A 20,325-nucleotide genomic window follows, 5' to 3' on the forward strand; every position below is an offset into this window, starting at 1 on the left:
TGTTGTTTAACCAGAGAAATGCAGTCACTAGGTTGGAAACCTAAAAAAGCTCTTATGGTGACATGAAGTAACTTCATACTATTCTAAACATGTTTACAGATTCATTATCTATCCATGTATGAGAGGAGTTATTATTAGTTAGTATGGTCCATCGAGGCAAACTGATCTGAGTCAAAGGAGACATCAAGGATTAAATCAGCTTGACTTACTTTATAAATAGTTAAAACTGAACTTGTAAAAAATAAATCAAAGGGTTACATCCAGCTGTTTGATGTGAGATGGAGGAGGAAGGTAAAATAAACTAAACCCACAGAGGTATTTCCTAAACCAATTTTGATATAGTTATATTATAATAATTATTTATATTTCTTATGTCATTATTAGTTTAATTCTTGATCAATTATTACCACAACTGTCGTTAAAAAATGTTGTATTTTATGTATTCTTAATTTGTATTATTTATTTGTTTGGGATTGTGCGGTGAGGCTTATTATAGAATTGTAATTAAACACGTTTTCTTATTTGAAAAGCAACATTTTTAAGGATAATAATTTAATGAGTAATAAAAAGAGAACTTATTAAAAGGTGCAACATTTGCAACATAAATTATGAGAAAATATATATATAATGAATGACTTTTATATACTGAGATGTCAGATTCTTAGTTGTTGTAATCCCAATAAGCGTATAGAGATGTCATCTTACTCCTCAGATAAAAAGGCGGATATTATTACGGCCGCTCTAATATGTTCCGTAAAGCCTCCAAAGGGTGTGTGTGCGGCATTAGAGACACCTTTTGTTTTCAACCTGAACATTCCAGATAATGACCCGTCTGTCTCCATAGGTTTCAAGGACTTCAAATAAAGACGAAGAAACAAAACGATGTGTCCCATGTTGTCCTCCAGCCTTAGCGGTTCAGGCACACATTGGAAAAAGGCCAAAACCCCCAAAGAACCTGACAAAATGAGTGTATTATTTATAAAGGACTAGTGAAGCAAAGGCTGCTCAGTGACAGGAGAAGTGTGGGAGGAGTTTCAGAGCAGAGAAGATGTTTTTATTTCAGTCTCCTCGTCTTCATCAGGACACAAAGAGAGGAAGATGTTTGAAACGTGGAGGCCAATAAATCTGAATGAAAGCCTGGAGTTGCTACCCAGAAGCTTTTTTTTATCAAAAATCGAGATCAGTGAGAGCTATTGACAGAAACCCATCAATCTCTCCATATGGATTCTGGATAATCCATATACTCTTACAGTAACTCTATTATCCAGTCTTACCCGCGATTCGATAAGTCTGGCTTTCTCCAGATGCGCCTCCTTCAGCATTTTCTCCATCTCCTCGATCTTCAGCGTGTCCACTCCTCCGAAGCTGAATCAAACGCAGCAGCACAGGGTTAGCACACAACCTCCACCTGACTTCAAAATCCATCTGAGCAATTGATATCCTGACTTCTACATCTGACAACTACATCATTTCATATCAAATCAGTTTAATGTGAGTTGGGGCTCAAACATTATCTGCAGGGCAATAGCTGTAGGCAGTATTGTGAACTATTTCCATTTCAACGACGCATGTAAAAACGTCTAAAATTGCATTAAAAATCAATATTTTTATTTAAATCCCAGAGAACCACAAAGTGACTTTAGCTTACTTAAAGTCTTGGCATTTTAATCTACTTTAATAAAACCCTAACAATGTAATTAGTTAAGTTCATAAAAACTGTTTTCGTCAATGGATGTATTAATCCTTTTCATTTCTTTCTTTTAAAACCTGTTTTTGCTTTCCAAATTGTTATCTTAAACTTCAGGAATTTGGTGATGCATGTGTCTCTTCCTTTTTGTCAATAAGTAAAGGAATTTTGGACGCCGGATAGCTCAGTGGTTAGAGATTGCGGCCCGTATGCGGTTTCCATGGCACAGAATGCGGTTCGACTCCTTGATATTAGTTTATCCTTTTTTGTCAACAATATTCCATGTCGATATCGTCACGGTAAGTGTTCCATGATGTCGGTGCCATCTTATCAACGCCTCATCTTAAACGGCTCTGCGCTGACATTCCCCGTTCTTTTTCTATGGAGAGATCGGTGCAGCACTGCTGAAAGTCGAGTGCTGCGCTAAAATTATTAAAAATACTTCAACTATGACCTTGTTTACCGCTGACATTTCAAAGCACAACCAATCAGATTAAGGATGCATGTAGCGCACAAGCTAGTAAAGGACGGAACCAAACTGAACTGGTTGTTTTAGACGCAAAACTCTGTGCCCAACCTTGAGAAAATTATGTATCATATGAATGCAGCTATAGTCTTTGAAAGAAAAGTCGTATTTAGTCCTTGCTTTCATTGGGAGATCATTTAAATAATCTCAGGCTTGTAAACATTATTTAGGCGATTTTAATTTATACAAAAGAACCCAAAACGACCCACCACCCAGGCAAAGGAGAGAGGATCTGCCTGTGTACCTGGACATGTTGTCAGGCGAGCAGGCCGAGTTGTTGCCGGTGGAGATGCTGGTGTCCATGCTGTCGGAGCTCTCCAGGCTCAGGGTGTCGTAGGGCTGCTCCCCGGCTGAGGGGGGGTGGTGGTGCAGGATGGAGTGGTGCACCAGGGGGGGGCCGCCTCCGGAGCCGTGGCTGTACGACATGATGGGGGAGTAGGAGGGCGAGGGGGAGGTCATGAGGTGGGACTGAGAGCCGTGCAGCGCCTCCCACTGGCACTGAGCCTCCACCGCCGCGCGCTGCTTCAGCTCCGCCAGGCGCCGCCGCTGCTCATCGATCACCTGCTGACCTGGGGGGGGGGGGGGGGAGATGATCAGTGAACGTTCTGACATTAAAATGAAGCGGAAGATGGAATATCTCAATCCTGAATAACCACAACCGTCACTAGCACCACCCACAGACTGCATGACCAGAACACTTGTTAGACGCTTTTATCCAAAGCGACTTACATGCTCAATACTGTGGGCAATCCCCACAGGAGCAACTTAGGGTGAAGTGTCTTGCCCAGAGACACAACGACATGCTGACTGCAGTGGGGTTTGAACCTGTGACCCCCTGATCCAAACTGGTAACCCACTACCCCACTGCGCCACACGCCTCCCCTATGCACCAAAGATATAATGATGTTCTCCCTCAGTAACACGAGTACGATGGCCATTGTAAGTTAAACAAATAAAAACATTATTGTGTCAGGGGACAGGAGTCATATTCTGAGAAAAAGCTCAAGAGATTGACAGAAAACAATCAGGGAAAATAAGAGGACATTTCTCTGAAAATAAAATGGTACATTTAATTCAGGAGAGCAATTTAATAAATGTATTAAAAATATATATATTCTGGGCCTTTATGCGGAGGACTAGGGTTCCAATCCAGTCTGGGACTATTTGATGCGTGTCACCCCCTCTGTCTCCCCTTTAGAACTCTTCAAGGCACTGGTCGCCCAAAAGATATTGTAAAAAACAAAACAAAAATTATTTGAGAAAAATCTGTGTATATACAGTAGTGCATATTTTGGTTGTCAAGGGACCAGATGGCTTCACTTCAGCAATATGAACATGGGGATATCTTTCCTCCTTTAAGTCAGTTTGTGGTTTTCTTATAAATCGACCGATTTACAGCAATTTGTCTTCGAAGTCTGGATGTTTACAATAATATGGTGATCCTTACGGTGGCCGACAGGTGCAAACGCACTACAACAGCCCAAATGACTTCCATCAGCAGAAACGCGCTGCAGCTTCAGAAACTATGCAAATATAAAAACAAAAATGTGTTTTTGTATGAGCAGTGTGTTTTCACATATTTCTGTTTTTATATTTGGATCGTTTCCGAAGCTGCAGAGCATTTCTGCTGATGGAAGTGTTTTGGGTTTTCGGGCGGTTGACCGTAGTCAGCCACCGTAGATTCTGGACAAAAAAACCACAACTTTTTTCCCTTATTGCTTAATCTGATTGCAAAGTGTTCGATAACGTCATCCACTGTAGGATGATTTTTACGTCATGTGGTTCCTTTAGAAAAAAATAATCACAACTTATTCAGATTTTATCTAGTAAAATAACTAGATAATTATTAAATCACAGTTTTTCCTCGGATATGACCCTCGTTCCATGGCTTCTTAATAGTTTGTTTTCTTCCCACAATGGCCCTAATGCACTCGTAACCAAGCTTAAGGATGATTGCAAGAAAGCCCATTAAACCCTTCACCATAAAGTTCAGAGTCCATCCAACTTCTCCCATCTCAACTCCAAGCTGCTGTGCACCGTCTAATAAGCTCTCACATCTGGAGAGAAGTGTCCAGGTCGATATCTCAAAAAGGAGGAGCTCACTGAACGCTGAACATGCAAGATTTATTCTCCAGCAGCAGGAACATTCATAGAAAATTGATGGGAGACGAAAGCCTGCTTCGATGTAACAGACCCAAAAAAGAAAGATGAAAAGAAATGTTCGCTGGGAAAGAGTTAACGACACACCAGAGATGAAGAAGAGACGAGGATGAAGACGGGGTCTGAAATGAACAGCTGCCAAGTGTCAAGTTCTGGTAAATGTTACCTTTGATGGAGAAATCAATAAGAGTAACCTGCCAGCCAGGCTTTAGTTTTAGATAGGACTTGAATTTTTAAGGTACATACAGTCTTTGGTCTGTTGAAGCTGCTTCCCGATTGGTTGGCTGCCAGGCTGCCAGGCTGTCTGCTGTATAATGCTCTGCCTCTCCTCTGTCTGGTAGGTTCATTAGCCCCCTGGTAGCTTAAAGCGATGATTCACATTGTTTGAAGAATGCTTGTATTAGATCCATCAACCGTGTGTTAGCTGCAGGAGATGGTCAGCAGTTTGGAGAAATGGACTGAAGGTACAGCATGGAAACCAAGCAGAGAGTGATGCCGACAGTTAATCTGTTTTTTTTGTTGGGCTTTCTTTTTAGGTTAGTTCTGCTGCTGCTACCATAGACAAAAGTTCGGCTTAGCTTATTGCTTAGCTCCAATACTTGTCCTCCTGTCATTTACTAAGAGAAATACAATGCCAATAGACAAGTCCCAAAAACAAACCCCAAGCATCCCTTCAAACTCAACCTAGATTAATGTAAAGTAAACAATAGGGGAGCTCTTTGAGTGAGTTAAATAACTTCACTTTACTCTACAGAGAAATCCAGTTAATTTCAGACCTTGTTTGAGACGTATGTTTAAATCCCGCTGAACAAAAAGAAGAAAAGCAGAAGAAATAAATACTCCTGGACGCAGAGATCCATCTACCTGCGGAGTTTCCATCTATGGAGTTCTGTCTGGAGGTCAGGGGCTCTGTGGTGCATGAGCGCAGGAGGAGACAATACACACACGGATAGACATGAAGGAACTGCAGACACGGATAAATCGGGTTTCCAACCTAGTGACTGCATTTCTCTGGTTAAAACACACTGATCACACACACACACACACACACACACACACACACACACACACACACACACACACACACACACACACACACACACACACACACACACACACACACACACACACACACACACACACACACACACACACACACACACACACACACACACACACACACACACACACACACACACACACACACACACACAGTATCTATCCTCAGTGGGTCCCGACATAGAGGGTGGGAGAGACTGTCCTTCATAATGCTTGTTGACTTCAATTGACTTCTACAATTGCAACATACTCTTACAAATAAGAAAAGTAGGGGAAAAAACCTCTAGTGAAGATTTTGACTAAATAAAACATTAAATAATAGATATATAATATTATGTCATACACATATGTCAGTTTCTAAATATATTAATTGTAAGTAATTACGAAAGGGATCCTGATCATTTTAATTTTTCTGTTTTATTTATTTATTTTTCTTTTATTATGTCATGATAGCAGAGGTGGGAGTTACCCCGGGATTCCACCGGGTCCGTCTGCGCCGCGGTTTTGTTCCCGACCTCCTACAGCGTCAAACCTCACCGGGCGCGTTTCATTTGGGCATATTTCCTGGACAGGCTACTTTGTGCAGACAAAATTAATAATAATTGTCATATTCCAGTTATAAACGACTTAAATCAAAGATGTGTTGCTGTATTTTAGAGGTAAAAATTCATTCATCATCATAATTATTCTATATATATAATTTACACAGTGCCTGTAAACCGGAGGAGAATGCTGGCATTTCTCCTCCTACTTGAAAGACAACGGAGGGATAGGGTCTGCAAAATTAGTTTGGGATTGACTGGATGCTCTGACCGGTCCACTGCCCGGCGCTATGCAACGCCTCGCGTCAAAAATAGACCAGCCGCGTATTTTTAGCGGAGCCCAGCGCCGAGACGCTTCTGAGTCGTAACGCCGCGCGTCTGGTGAAATAGCACCCATTGAGTAAAGTGGCCGCGATCAATGTGAACACCGCGGCGCAGCCGTAATGTGGCCGTAACGCGGCGCAGACGGACCCGGTGGAATCCCGGGGTAAGTCCTACATGTGCAAGTCATGAGCAAGTCTCAAGTATTAACCTACAAGTCTCAAGCATGTCCCAAGTCACTGTAGTGAGAGTCAAGTAAGTCAAGTCATTGCTCAGGTCAAGCAAGTCACAAGTCAAGTCATACGTAATTCTGATGAATTACCCCAGTTTCCGCATTTAAATCAGTTAAAAGATTGTGGTTATGAAAAGTTTTGTTTTATTTTCAACATAAACAGCAATGGAGAGTGGGGCGCTGAAATGATAACCCTATAAGTTCTAAAAGGGCTCTAAAGTGAGAACAGGGTTACAACACAAATATTTTACATCAACATAAGCCTCCTGCTCTGGCTCCCCTTCAGCAGGGTCACAGCCTTTCTCCATGGTCTGTCTAAGTTGCTCCCATATGACACTGTCTCATTGTTTTCCTAACTGTTTCTGTGCACAAAGAAATATGGCATCAAATAGGGCAGGGCGCGTGATATGTGTGTTTGTGTGCAGACAGTGCAACATTAAGATTAAACACATTTCTTTCATTTGGGACCACCCACATATACCTATGGAGATAGCCAGATGTGTGTAAATTACTGTTCATTGTCATTTTAAAACAAATGCCGTTGTCGGATACACACTAACATCATGCGTTAGTGACCGGAACTCTCCTTCATAAAACGAGTAATAGGGGGATAAATCGGGCATTTCGATGTGTTTAGTAGAGTAGAGTGTGTTTGTAGAGGTGTGTGTGGTTAACACGTAGCAACCTGCGGTCGCTCTTTAGCCGTTCTAGTAAACACAGTGAAGGCGTTTCATAAAAGGCACAGCTCTTTGCGCGCTGGTGCTGCACTTCTCATGTACACATCCCGCTGCCTTCTGGTGCTGTAGCGATTTCATGAAGTGAATGAGAGTCTAAGTTCAAAATCAAGCCAAGTCACGAGCGAACGAGATACAGTATCTTTTTTTTTTCATTGCCCTTTAGGGGCTCCGTACAATACAAAAACAAATGCAAATATTTTATTTTAAAAAGTAAAGTCCTTTCGAGTCATCTGTCTCAAGTCAAGTCTTAAGTCATGAATACCAAGTCAAAGTCAAGTCAAGTCTTTTATCAATGTTAGTCAAGCAAGTCCAAAAATATGTGACTCGAGTCTCCCACCTCTGCATGATGGTGTCTATTTTGTTTTGAGTATTATTTTGCATGATTAAAAGAAACCTGTTGAAGAATGAGTTGTACGTGGCAATGTGTGGTAATGATAAATTGCGATCATTAAGTTAATTCCTGCTCTAATTACTCACAACAAATACTTTCCCCTTAAATGAGTAAACAGTGTTAGGCAGGGAATTATGACTGAATCATTCATGTTGATTAATGCACACTGCAGAATTAATTCTTCAGGAGGTTTTACCTTTCTGCTGCAGAGCCAGCTGCCTCTTGGTCTCGATGTCCTGCAGGGTGGCAGCCAGGTTCCTGGGCAGACTGCCGGTGCTGTTGGCTGCCAGCAGGGGGCTCTGCAGGGGCAGAGGGAGCAGGTGGAATATTGAGAATTCATTCATTCATTCAATAAATAAATAAATACTAAACAAATATTTGCTTTCAACAATTATCAAGGTTTAAGGGGAATTTAAGGACGTTTTCATTTGGATTGACAGAAAATCTCCCTTTTATAGTGTTACTGTACAGATTTAAATTAAATTATTTCTGTAGATAAAAATTGATTAAATATGACAATTATAGTGAGACACAAAAAAGAAAGAACAATAAATTATACATTAAATAGAAAAATGAAGACCAATACAAATAGCCATAATATATGAGTGGTGAGAACTAAATAGGAAATATGGAATAAAATGTGAGTTACAAACAAATAAATACGTAAACAATGTGTATCATGGGTAATTATATTGTCGTACAAAACTACAGTACAATACCAGTGGGGTCTATTTTTCCACACAGTAGAATGCTGTATAGAATCAAATATCTGAGTGAAGCCTCTGATAATAAAGACAAAATAAAAGGTTGGAGACGTGTTTGATAGGAAGACGCTGCTCACCCTGGAGCTGGAGTTGCGTCCCAGCGTTGCTGCTCCGTGCTGCAGAGGGGGGGCCGAGCCGGGTTGGGGCTGATGCAAAGACAGACCCGGATCACTGTCCAGCTTAGAGCGGAACACCTGAGAAGGGGGGGGGGGGGGGGGGGGGCACAGAGCAGGAGAGATCAAGTTCAGGACGTCCTGATTGATGGATGACGTGCAAGCATCTGCTGGGAAACAGTGGTTGAAATCATGATGAGACAAAACGTTGCGAGGGAAGGTGGACGATGTTAAAATAAATAAAATACAATAAGTGAAGGTTCCATGAGCAGAATAAATGTAGGAGGAGATTAGTCTCGACTTTTTCGAAACATAAACTGACTTCATGTTAAACACCAAAACAAACACTGATAAAGTGCCAGTCACAACAAAAACACCCATCATGCCCCGGTGTCCCTGAGTTTGATTTCATTAGTCAGGATAAAAAGAAGACACCATCTTCATACCTCCCAAGGTTGTTTTATCATATCAAAGCTGAGGTGAACTTTATTTCTCGTAGTTTTCTGGATGCTTCAAGGAGGCTTTTTCAGTGTGCAGCCCGGTCTCCAAAGTTGGCTTCACATATATCAACATTGGCAATAACATTTGTAGGGAAATGTATTGCATCCCGGAAGTAAAAAGATTTTTGGACTCTGTTTCTGGTTTTGAAACTACATGGGAGATCACTGGCTAATGAAATGGACAAGCTAATGGCGTTAGCTAGCAGTCAGATGGAATATCTGGAGTTCATTTAATGTGCTTTACGGAAAATGTACTGCACCAGGATATATCTGACAACTGTGTTTCCAACAATTGCTTCTGCACTGTGGGGATCGTTTACGTCAAAAGGCTTCCGTACTGTTTGGGCCAACAGGAGGAGCTTTGCCATGTCTTAGGGTCCCTGTGATGTGGAGGACTGTGTCCCAGTAGCTACAAGGACTTAATTAGGCATATTTGACCTCTTTATCTATATAAATATGTATTTAATTTTATTCTAATATGGTGCAACTGTCACAAAACGTAACTTCCCTCATAACATATTTTGATCCTGATTCTAATCAAAGTCTGTGGAAGTGTGCTTATGGAAGAGGGCTGAATGATGGCTGAAACAAACACAGGACTTCTGCTTTTGTCCCGTGGGAAAGCAAAGTTAATGTGGCTTTATTTTCATTTCCTTCAATCACATTAGAAATATATTTATTTTGAGCGGAAAAAAATATATTTTTCTAACCAAAGATGTTCTATAGTGATTTAGCTTTGTTTGAATTCACAATTCAAACCTCGTTTAAAAAAGCGACATCATCCGGGAGAAAGTGTGTTCAGTGTAGTTGTATAGGACGTTTCCATACGATGTGAACACAGCTTTGTTCACACATGTTTAGACTCCCTAGCTGAAGGTTGGCAGAGGAATAACAGCACAGACAAACAGCTGAAGGATGGGGGGGTAAAGAGGAGAAAGAAGAGCGGCCCTGTACCTGCAGCACAGGCCTGCGTCCCGACTGAGACTTGGCTGGCAGAGGGGGGGGGCAGAGCTGAGGGGAGCCTGACATCAGCTCCTGGTACCACTGCTCTAAATCTAGCTTGGGCAGGTGAGGCCTGCTGCTCTCAGAGTGGTACTGCAGAGGAGCAGAGAGCGAGCGCAGAGGAAACAAAGAATAAGAGAGATTAGAAAGCATTCACAGACAGCAGGAAGAGGACAGGAACATTTGTTTGATACACCCTCAAAAGCTTTAATTCAATTATTCTTAAATATCTTCAATGTTTTATTGGTGTCAGCAACATTATGCTTTATACCCTCCAGCTGCATATCCCTATTTAACATATCTCTTCTGTAATGTCGCTGCGCAATGACCCAGTTACTCACAGGGATATTTCAGTTTTCATCTCATTTGATGTTTTACTTTGTTCCTCGGAGCCATGTGCTGCGAATTACAATTAACAATATCTTAATGCATAAGAATAGACCTTTGTTTTCTAGTTGCAATTAACGCTGATGTTGTTGTTTTTTACTACAGTTACAAGAACAAACTGCTTTCCATTGTTCGGAAAATGTTAAACAGCTTACAGTCTGTACAAAATACCAGAATGAGAAATACCAGAATGTATGCACACATTTAAGAGGAGATATTATTAAGAACTTAAGGATTTATTCATTATATATCAGGTGAAACTATAACTTCAAGCCAGAGCATGGGGACTTTAAAGGTGTCACAAATCAATAAACATAGACATTCTGAGCTGGTTTTAAGTATTTAGTGTTTTTTTTTACTACAAATAAAGAATACATAACTGGTTAATATTATTAAATATTACAATCAAACAAACCCAACACTTTTTGGTTGAACTGGCGACAGCTGGTAAACAAAGGCAGCCAAAAAAGGAAGAAAAGAAGGAAGGAAGGACAGAGGGAAGGAAGGAAAGAGGGATGGAAGGAAGGAACGAAGGAACGAACAAAGGAAGGAAGGAACGAACAAAGGAAGAATGGAAGGAAGGAAAAAGAAAGGAAGGAAGTGATAAACGAAGAAAGGAAGGAAGGACAGAGGGAAGGAAGGAACGAAAAAGGAAGAATGGAAGGAAGGAAAAAGAAAGGAAGTGATAAACGAAGGAAGGAAGGAACGAACAAAGGAAGAATGGAAGGAAGGTTAAAGAAAGGAAGAAAGGAAAGAAGGAAGGAAGCACACACCTCTACAGACAGAGAGAGGGAGGAGCTGTGAGGAGAGGGGAGGCAGGAGAAGGCCGGGTCTACAGGTCCAGACTGCAGGGGCTGGCGAAGCGGGGAGGTAGGGGACGACTCCACCTGCGGCATCCCATACATCTGACTCAACTGGCTCACTGTCACATACTCCTTCCACACACACACACACACACACACACACACACACACACACACACACACACACACACACACACACACACACACACACACACACACACACACACACACACACACACACACACACACACACACACACACACACACACACACACACACACACACACACACACACACACACACACACACACACACACACACACACACACACACACACACACACACACACACACGTCAGCGGGACAGGCAGCAGGAGGGAAACTCACACAGTCCATATACTGTATATAGCTAACTGGTCTTTGATCATATCATTCAAATATAAAGCTGCCATCACCATGTGTGTTCTCTTGACTGACATAACTCACTTTTGAATTTGATCACTTTTGTGACTTCTTGTGCATTTAAACATAATAGATTTGAAAGCAAAACGTTGGATACAGTAACTGGATAAATGCAGAATAAAATGATAATATTGGAATACAAACGTATGAAATCCAAAAGTATAGTTTGCTGTTGATCTGAATGTTGATCCAGACACATGAAAGTTCTGAAGTTCATGTGAAATGGGTACACACATTACTTCTTACGTAGTCTTCGGAAACTTCTGTTTGTCTAATAGAAATTCCAAATATAAATATAAAGCAATGTTCTTGTAGAAAAGAATGATGAGCGGTGGAAGGACTATTTATTTTAAAATAAACCCTTATTGGAGTTTCTTGGACTTGAAATTTCTGTTCTTACTTCTATTTTTAATAAAAATTTGATAAATATGTGATCGAATGTCCCTATGGTAAATACGAATATAATAATTATATATTTTATTGATTCATTGAATTATTATTTTGTCCATTTGAATATGAAATATATGCAAAATGAAATACAAATAGTGTTTTAAAATTGCAGTTTGTTATACAAAAGAGCAGCTTTGTACGGGTAAGAGTGCTCACTGCAGAGTGAGGCCACGATGCTCCAACATGTAGCAGAGAGTAGAGCCAACAGCTGAACAGACCAGCAGAGGGAGCAACGTGACATGGAAATGGCAGGATGGAGAGAGACAGACGGGAGGAATCAGGAAAAGGACAGAAAGGAAGTGATGGTACCTCGCCGGGGCCAGCTAACTCAGCGTCTACAGCAAGCGAGCGGGGGGGCGTGCTGCCTTCAGGGCTGCCGTAAAGCTTATGGACATCAGACAGCTTCAAGTACTCCTGAATACCCATAGCCAACAGCAGCCAGACAGGAGGAGAAGCCATGAGGACAACACCACAGCGCACTGCTTATTACAGCTTATACATTACACTGCATTATCCAAAGCGACTTACAATAAGTGCATTTGACATGAACACACACACACACACACACACACACACACACACACACACACACACACACACACACACACACACACACACACACACACACACACACACACACACACACACACACACACACACACACACACACACACACACACACACACACACACACACACACACACACACACACACACACACACACACACACACACACACACACACACACACACACACACACACACACACACACACACACACACACGTTGAGGGAAATCAAACCCGAAAAAGTGGCGCGACAGACAAACAGGAACACACCAAGCAACACAAAGTGCTTCTCACACTGCAGTTTGCTGTTCCGACCACCAGGGATGTAGTGTCAATAAGAATTGTGGCCTCCAGTCATCACAAGTTAGATTTAAATAGGGCTGTGCCGGATAGTTTGAAGCTTCTTTCATAACCGTTTTATATATTCTAAACCAAACGAATGCTGGTATTTGTGCACAGTTAATGTTCTGGCTTCACCAATTATTCAGAGTGTTTCTAGTGACTCCTGCTATTCACTTCTCATGTCGCAGTGTCAGAGTGTTTCTAGTTCCCATGGGACAGAAAGTTAGTCTAGCTAATTCCAAAATGGATGTGTAAGTCTTTGTGTTGTGACACTATATATCATCTTGAGTGCATTCTTGTGATTAGATTGCAGACACTTATACATTTTTTATTTCACTGCTCATACAAGTGAAGCATCTCAACATTACGTTGTATCTCTGAGAGTGACTGTATGGACGTGTTTATCTTGCTGGACAACTGAGATATGAATGTGGAAAGTCCAAAAGATAAAATGGGTTAAAAAAAGGAATAGATGTATTAATTTGCAAGATCCATGGCATGTTTTTATTTAAGGAAATATTATCTATATCTATAGGAATCTATATTTATTGTCTTTTAACCTTTCAAAAACAACATTGTCAATGCTTTTAAAAACGGTTTAGCCTCCGTCTTGAACCAGACAAAGCGTCTAATCCAATCGCACTGGAATTGAAAGCTTAATGGTTTTTTTCAGTGTGATGACATCTTAAAATATGACGGAAGAGACATTCAAGAAAACAACATTCAGTACAGCCCTATATATAACATCTATCAGATATAAATGTTTGCTCCTGTTCAACAATGGTTATTTGTGTCAAAAGCATGGTGGGCATTGAGGCTTCTTCTACTACATCCCTGGGCTCGGACCAGACCCAACTCAAACTAAAAGCTGCTGTGCTGGTTGCTCTAAAAACAAGCGACCCGAGTGAAAACCGGTGCAATTAGAGTGGAACTGTGACCCGGACAAAAACAGCAGAGGGGGGAGCGGGGGGGCTTCATGCAGCGATAATTAGTCTGGTTACCTCTGTTGAGCTGCTGGGGTACAACTGACAGAGAGGGGGGGGATGTAAGAAGGAAGCAGAGGCTCGACAGAGGGAATGCTGGGAGGAGTGGACGTCCTCCGACAACAGGTCTGCCTCGCTGACATGGAGCGCATCCTGTTTCAACAATTCAGGAATAAGCCTTTAATGCATACAGAAAACTGATGCAACACAACTTCTGCTCGCCAGAATAAAGGAAGGATTGTGTGAATCAGGTTCTGTCGTTTGCCCTTCCTCTGTTAAAGGGTAACTTCTGTATTTGTCAGCCTATTTATCTGCAACTGAGCAGAAAGAATGTCTGTAGCACTTGTTGACTTTGCATTTCAACGATATTAATGATGTTAAGAAGCTTTAAACCCCTCGATACTGAAAGCCTGGACCTTGCTTTAAAATGTTTCTCAGATTCACATTACACAAAAGTGTGATAATGATTAGTTTGTTCCACACACTAATCATCGGCAACTCCACATTGTAAACAAACGGGCACAAACAATCCTGCCATTAGTCTGATCACTCCTTTACAACACTTAGAGTTAAAGGGGTTAATGGTGGTGAGGATGGAATCAGCTGAGGCCTGAAAAGTCCTCACTGTTTTCAGGCCAGGAGCACGGAGTGTGAGTTTGTGTTTCTGGGAGTGGTCTTACCTCTCTCATGGTAGTGGAGGACTTGGGGAAGCTCTTTCCTCCCGTCAGGCTGTGGTATCTCTTCTCCAGGGCGGACAGCCTCTCTTTCTCCTTTTAGGCACACATACCAGAATTAGATAAAACACAGGCAATAATCTGTACTTTAAAAAAATTAAAATACTCAGGGTGAGCTTTTATTCCGTGTACTCATAGAGTGAGTGTTACTTGGTACCTTTTGGAGCATTTGCAGGGTGATGGTCCGGTCTTTGGCCAGCCGCTCACACTCCTGAGACGCCTGCAGGCCCAGCTGGTTGGCCTGGCTCTCCAGAGCAGACACCTTCTCCTGGGGGAGGGGGAGAAAGACATCTTTAATGCAAGCTGCTCTGTGACAGTGTGGCAGGAGAGGATACATGGAAGTTATAATAGTATTGTTGAAAATAAATATTGAAAACAAACAACAAACTCTCCAGATGTTGGTGTCTGTTTCGCTGCCTGGTGTGTGAGTGGACACTGTATTCTTTTTACACAGGATTCTAAATAACCTTTTTTTTTTTTTTTAAAGCTTTATAGTTCATTAAAATCTATTTTAAATCATTAATCATTTACATTTGTAATCTTATTATCATAAATATATATATAATATAATATTAACAAATTAAATATATATGAATATATAGGAAAATATATATATTCATACAATAAATGTACCATCTTTAAATAGGATTAATCCATTTTTTTTCAAATGGTCCCTTTTCTATTGAATTTCATTCAATATATGTATATTCATATGGGAGCAGTGTTACTTTCAGCTATTTTAATTATATTTTGTTGCAATGTATTGTGGGTATTCGGTGTTGAAAGGGTACAACTACTTTTAATACAAGTCTAATATCTTTCAAGAACATTTCTCGTTTGTTCTTCAACCTAACCACGACAATAGAAGTGTACAAAATAGGCTAAATGAAATGATTAATGATGATAAATACACAAAAAAAAATAACCCCACAAAACGTCATTGATTGGACAAATGTAACTAAATGGAGATCATTACTATTATTTCATTATTTTAGTATAAGAATGTCTACAGTGTCATTGTTTGCTTCAACTCCTACACAGAAACCCATACGGTACAAAGCATTATATACTGAGGTGCTGAAGCCTATCAGGAGTTCCCTCACCTTCCTCTTGGCCACGCTACGATGGTACTCGGCTCTCTCATGCAGCAGCTGCTGGCTCATGGTTTCTCTCTCCTCCTCCAGGCTGCTCTCTCTCTCCAGTTGCTGAAACTCCAAGTCCTCAAACTTTTTGGTTCCTGTTTCCAAGGCATCTCCGTCCTGATGGAGGCCCAGGCACAACAACAGTGGTTACATCATCGACAGGGAAACACACTCTCCGTAACACACTGCTCAGTTTAAAAGCCATCCACTATGCGTCGTTACTTAAAGAACAACTAAACTTATTTTTTCACTTTCAATTTTCCTATCGAAGCTCTGAGAAGCAAATAGGATATAAATAATTCTGGTGATTATTTATTTCAAAGTATGAGCTTAATTGTTTTCTCTCCCATTAAAACATATTTCCCAGGATTTATTTAAAAGATAAATAATTTATAATTAATAATAATTTTGTTTTAATTTCTTTATGCTCTCATCTGCCTCTTGTGGCCAACATAAGTATTACCACAATGTCCTGACTGTTTCCCACCTGTTTTTAAGTCACATACCAAGGAGAAAAAATACATTAAGGGTCACCAGTTTTTATTTCTCACTTGCCTCTCAGGGATTACGTTTCTTTTGCAGAATAGCTGAAGCTCTTTTTGGGGAACACTACAAGCACCGTGCTTAGTCAAGCAGACGGTCATGAAGAACATGCTTCTACTACAGCGCAGACACTGGTGTGTGTGTGGGGACTACATGGACTGTAGTTCACAGGAGGCAAGGGACGGTGACTTTACACTCAGGCTATTTAACACTTTTAACTGTTTTCAATTCAGCACCCAAGAATGAAACGTAGGAGCAGACTGGGCCTGAAACCTACAAAGGAATACAAAAATAAAAATTATATTTCAGAGTCGGGGAGGAAATAACTCAAGACCTTAAAGGTCTACGAGACAAAAAACTTTGAATTTCTGAGATTAAAGATGCACATTCATCAGAAAAAATAATCTCCAAGTCCATTTCTCCTAATTTGACAGCAGAAATAAATGTTTAGAGCCTGGTAAAAAAAAAAACATTTGGTTTGTAAAACTTATTTTCCAATTCATAACAACAGTAAACATTGTTATGTATTCTTGTAAACAGCAAACTTTAATCTCAGAAATGTGGTTTCCCCTGAATATTACCCCCCCCCCCTGACATTCTTTTGAACCTACAATGTTCTTAGAAATCCCCACCTGTTCATCTTAATGATCTGCAATTAGGACTCTCAAAGCTTTTTCCCCAATACAAATAAAAAACGGACAAAACTGGTAGAGAAGATTCATCATTTCTTTTAAACAGCAGCATTCATTGACTTAAGAGAGTCATAGGATGAGAGCGGGGGGGACACAGAATGGATCTAGTCCGGGCCTATGTTAATTGATTAGTCAGCAGTTAGACAAACAATGCGAGCCATGACAAATCACAGAGGGGGGGTGCAGATCAGATTCACACATGCGGTGCAGCGACGCTATCACATGATGCACATTTTACCAAAAAGCATCACCAGCAGCTGAGGGGCCCAGGAGCCGTCAGTGGGCTACTGTGGACCTGAGGGTCTCAGTAGCACGGAGGTGTGGTGCGGAGGAGGGGACATTCCTGTCGCCCTTGGCAACAACACATCTGTGAGGGAGCACTGAGTGTGTGTGTGTGTGTGTGTGTGTGTGTGTGTGTGTGTGTGTGTGTGTGTGTGTGTGTGTGTGTGTGTGTGTGTGTGTGTGTGTGTGTGTGTGTGTGTGTGTGTGGTAAACTATATGTAGTGGGCCCCTGCTGAAGGGTTAAAGTTGCCTGGAGCACTATGTGTGAGGGCATGTGCTGAGGCCTGGCACACACATGCTGCTCTGAGGCAGAGATACGTACAGGAGCAGTGAGAGTGGTGGGGCTTCAGGCTGGCAAACTGTGTTAACGTTTTTTTTAAATGAGGGCTATCAATCGTTTTTTTCTTTTTTAAGATTTTGTCGAGCCACTAGTGCCTACATTGAAGAGACTGAGGTTGAAAAGGGAAGACACCCAGCAAACGGTCCCAGGTCGGATTGGAACATGAGCCCTGGATCGAGTAAGTTCTACCCAGTTAGCAATACGGCAGCCCATTGGTTAAAATATATAATCGCAATTAACTGCATGATTGTCCATAGTTAACTCGCCATTATCCCTCAAAAATAACATAATACCTTCATATTATAGATATCGCATTCTGATTTTGGATAACCTCCCAACGATTTTTTTGTTTTTTCCAATTCTAAAATATAAACTTTGATCTCATTATTTACGGTTCTTGTACCTTTGTGTCGGTAGGTGTCTGCATGCCTGCCTACTATTATTATTTCAAAGATAATATAATACACCATGAGTCCTAAGGCCCGGAAATGACTTATTTCACCACTTCCGTCTCCCTCATCTCTTACGGCCCTTCCACACACAGGCATGAAAAAAATCTTGAAAAATCTTGATGCTGGGCGTGTCTGAAGCTTGGCGACCAACAACCAATCACATGAATCTCCCGACCCGACATACAAAGCAATAGCAATGTTAAAACGAAGTAAACTGGATATAAACTCCCCAAACAGGTGAAAACCTACCAGTTTCACCCACTGTCTCTGTCACCTCCCTCCATGCCTGGTTCCTCCGGTTTGTATCCCGGTAAATAGTTCTGGTCGTAAAGAACCGGGTGATTTGCTACTGTAATTTCTCGTTTGGAATATGAGGAAATGAACTGCGGTCTGGCTCTCCCAGCTTGCACGCGGTTTGATTGGCTGCCGCTTGTACTGGCGGGATTTGCATAAACGGGATTTGATTGGCTGATGCCAGCTTCGAAAGCATCGGGAGCATCAAAAGTTGAACATTGCTCAACTTTTGATGCTCACGATGCTTGCAAAGCCATGCTCCGCTCCCCACAATGCAGTTTGGCGAAGATTAAAAATCTTCTACGTCACCCCATTCAAGTGAATGGGCGAAACTTTGAAAGATTTTTTTCATGCCTGTGTGTGAACGGGCCGCATGTCAATGGTTTTTGGAAGTTGTTTATCGTCAGACTCTCACAAACTAATGAGATTTCAACGTTTTGATCTATGACATAAAATACGTTTCTTTATGCTACTCACTAAAAGGATTTGGGTGGGATGGTGTCTGTGCTGATTTATTAGGTATGTAGGTGTGTGCGTGTGTGTGTGTGTGTGTGTGTGTGTGTGTGTGTGTGTGGTGGGGGGGGGGGGGTCTAGGTGCTTCTGTTGTACTGGTGACCCACCCTTTTGAGCTGTTCCTGCAACTGTTCCCTCAGGGACTCGGGACAGTTATGAAGCTGGTTCTCCAACTCAGCGTAGCCCTCCTGGAGGCTCTGCAGGGCCCGGCGCTCGGCCTCAACATTAGCCCTCTCCTAGAAAGACACAACACACACCCACACACAGGATGGATGGACAGGGGGGAGAGAAAGAGAGACACACTGCTCAAAAATCACGCCATGCAAATAAAAAGCTGTAGGGTGTTAGCAAACAGACATGTCGGGACATATTTTAAGGGCTTGGCAGGGGAAAGGAAGTAGGTGCTGATTTGTCAGGATGTAAGCAGTCTGGGATCCACAAATTGTATGTGGTTTTCAAATACCCAGAACATATCATTCCAACTCTCCTAAGTGTTCATATACAATTCCAATAACATTTTATATTGCTTTTCTTTCTTAAAATGTCCCCTGTCACAGTGAAATGTAAAGACTCTACATGCCCGTAAAGAACATACTATATATATTTTCTAACAATTATAACTCAATTAGGTTGAAAAAAAAGTTGGTCTATAATTTACTTGGCCGCAAAACATTTTTAAAATTACGTGACAAACGATGCAATGTCTGACAGTCGTTAGTCTGTCTAAGCAGTTAAAACTGAAACATGTCTCTTTGGTGCTAATTCTGTGGAGGCCCTGAGAAAAAAAGTTCTGATGAACCACTTTTTAAGTCTGATCCAAACACTTTACAGCTGAAAATAAGGATAATTTTTTAATTTACCATTTTTCGTCAGGTCATATATTTTTTTTCCTGTGACAATTATTTAATCAAGTGTTTTGTTGTTGTAATACTCGTGTTGGCCACAACAGACTAAAGTGCAAACTGAAGTTACCTACTGTAACTCCAGCTTCTATGAGTATAGGCGAAGCCCTCTAAGGCTATCGCTATTGGGTAATCCCATGCGCACCCACGAAGCACTGAAAACACTTGTAGTCCACGCCCACCTGCTAGGTACCACCTGCGAGGTGGGCCCCACCTTCGGATTCAGGCCCGACAATCTGCTCCCAGACACAAACAGCTTTTCTTCAGCTATTCGTGGAGCCAGTGGGGCCCAGAACTTAGAGGGCTACGCCTATACTCATAGAAGCTGGAGTTACAGTAGGTTTTGACGGACAGGATCGTAACATTTCCGTCAAAATCCATTATTACCGGTCGGCCTGTACACA

General features: G+C 41.4%; 1 protein-coding gene across 14 annotated transcripts in view; it reads right to left on the reverse strand.

Moving 5' to 3' along the window:
• Positions 1-20,325, reverse strand: part of phldb1b (pleckstrin homology-like domain, family B, member 1b) — a 137,996-nt gene that overhangs the window by 10,659 nt on the left and 107,012 nt on the right. For 4 of the 14 annotated variants that reach the window (XM_079677767.1, XM_079677774.1, XM_079677770.1 and 1 more), the window contains 12 exons: positions 19,127-19,255; positions 15,865-16,020; positions 14,919-15,029; positions 14,708-14,797; positions 14,046-14,180; positions 12,445-12,549; positions 11,195-11,356; positions 9,987-10,127; positions 8,497-8,613; positions 7,852-7,954; positions 2,458-2,782; positions 1,275-1,365 (listed from right to left, as the gene is read on the reverse strand). In XM_079677767.1, coding sequence (XP_079533893.1) covers positions 1,275-1,365; positions 2,458-2,782; positions 7,852-7,954; positions 8,497-8,613; positions 9,987-10,127; positions 11,195-11,356; positions 12,445-12,549; positions 14,046-14,180; positions 14,708-14,797; positions 14,919-15,029; positions 15,865-16,020; positions 19,127-19,255 — 1,665 coding nt within the window. The remainder of the gene's footprint in view (positions 1-1,274; positions 1,366-2,457; positions 2,783-7,851; positions 7,955-8,496; positions 8,614-9,986; positions 10,128-11,194; positions 11,357-12,444; positions 12,550-14,045; positions 14,181-14,707; positions 14,798-14,918; positions 15,030-15,864; positions 16,021-19,126; positions 19,256-20,325) is intronic. The other 10 variants (XM_079677773.1, XM_079677777.1, XM_079677772.1 and 7 more) reach the window with 6 other exon arrangements.

Source organism: Notothenia rossii (genome assembly GCF_949606895.1).
Source record: "Notothenia rossii genome assembly, chromosome: 4".
Taxonomy (NCBI): domain Eukaryota; kingdom Metazoa; phylum Chordata; class Actinopteri; order Perciformes; family Nototheniidae; genus Notothenia; species Notothenia rossii.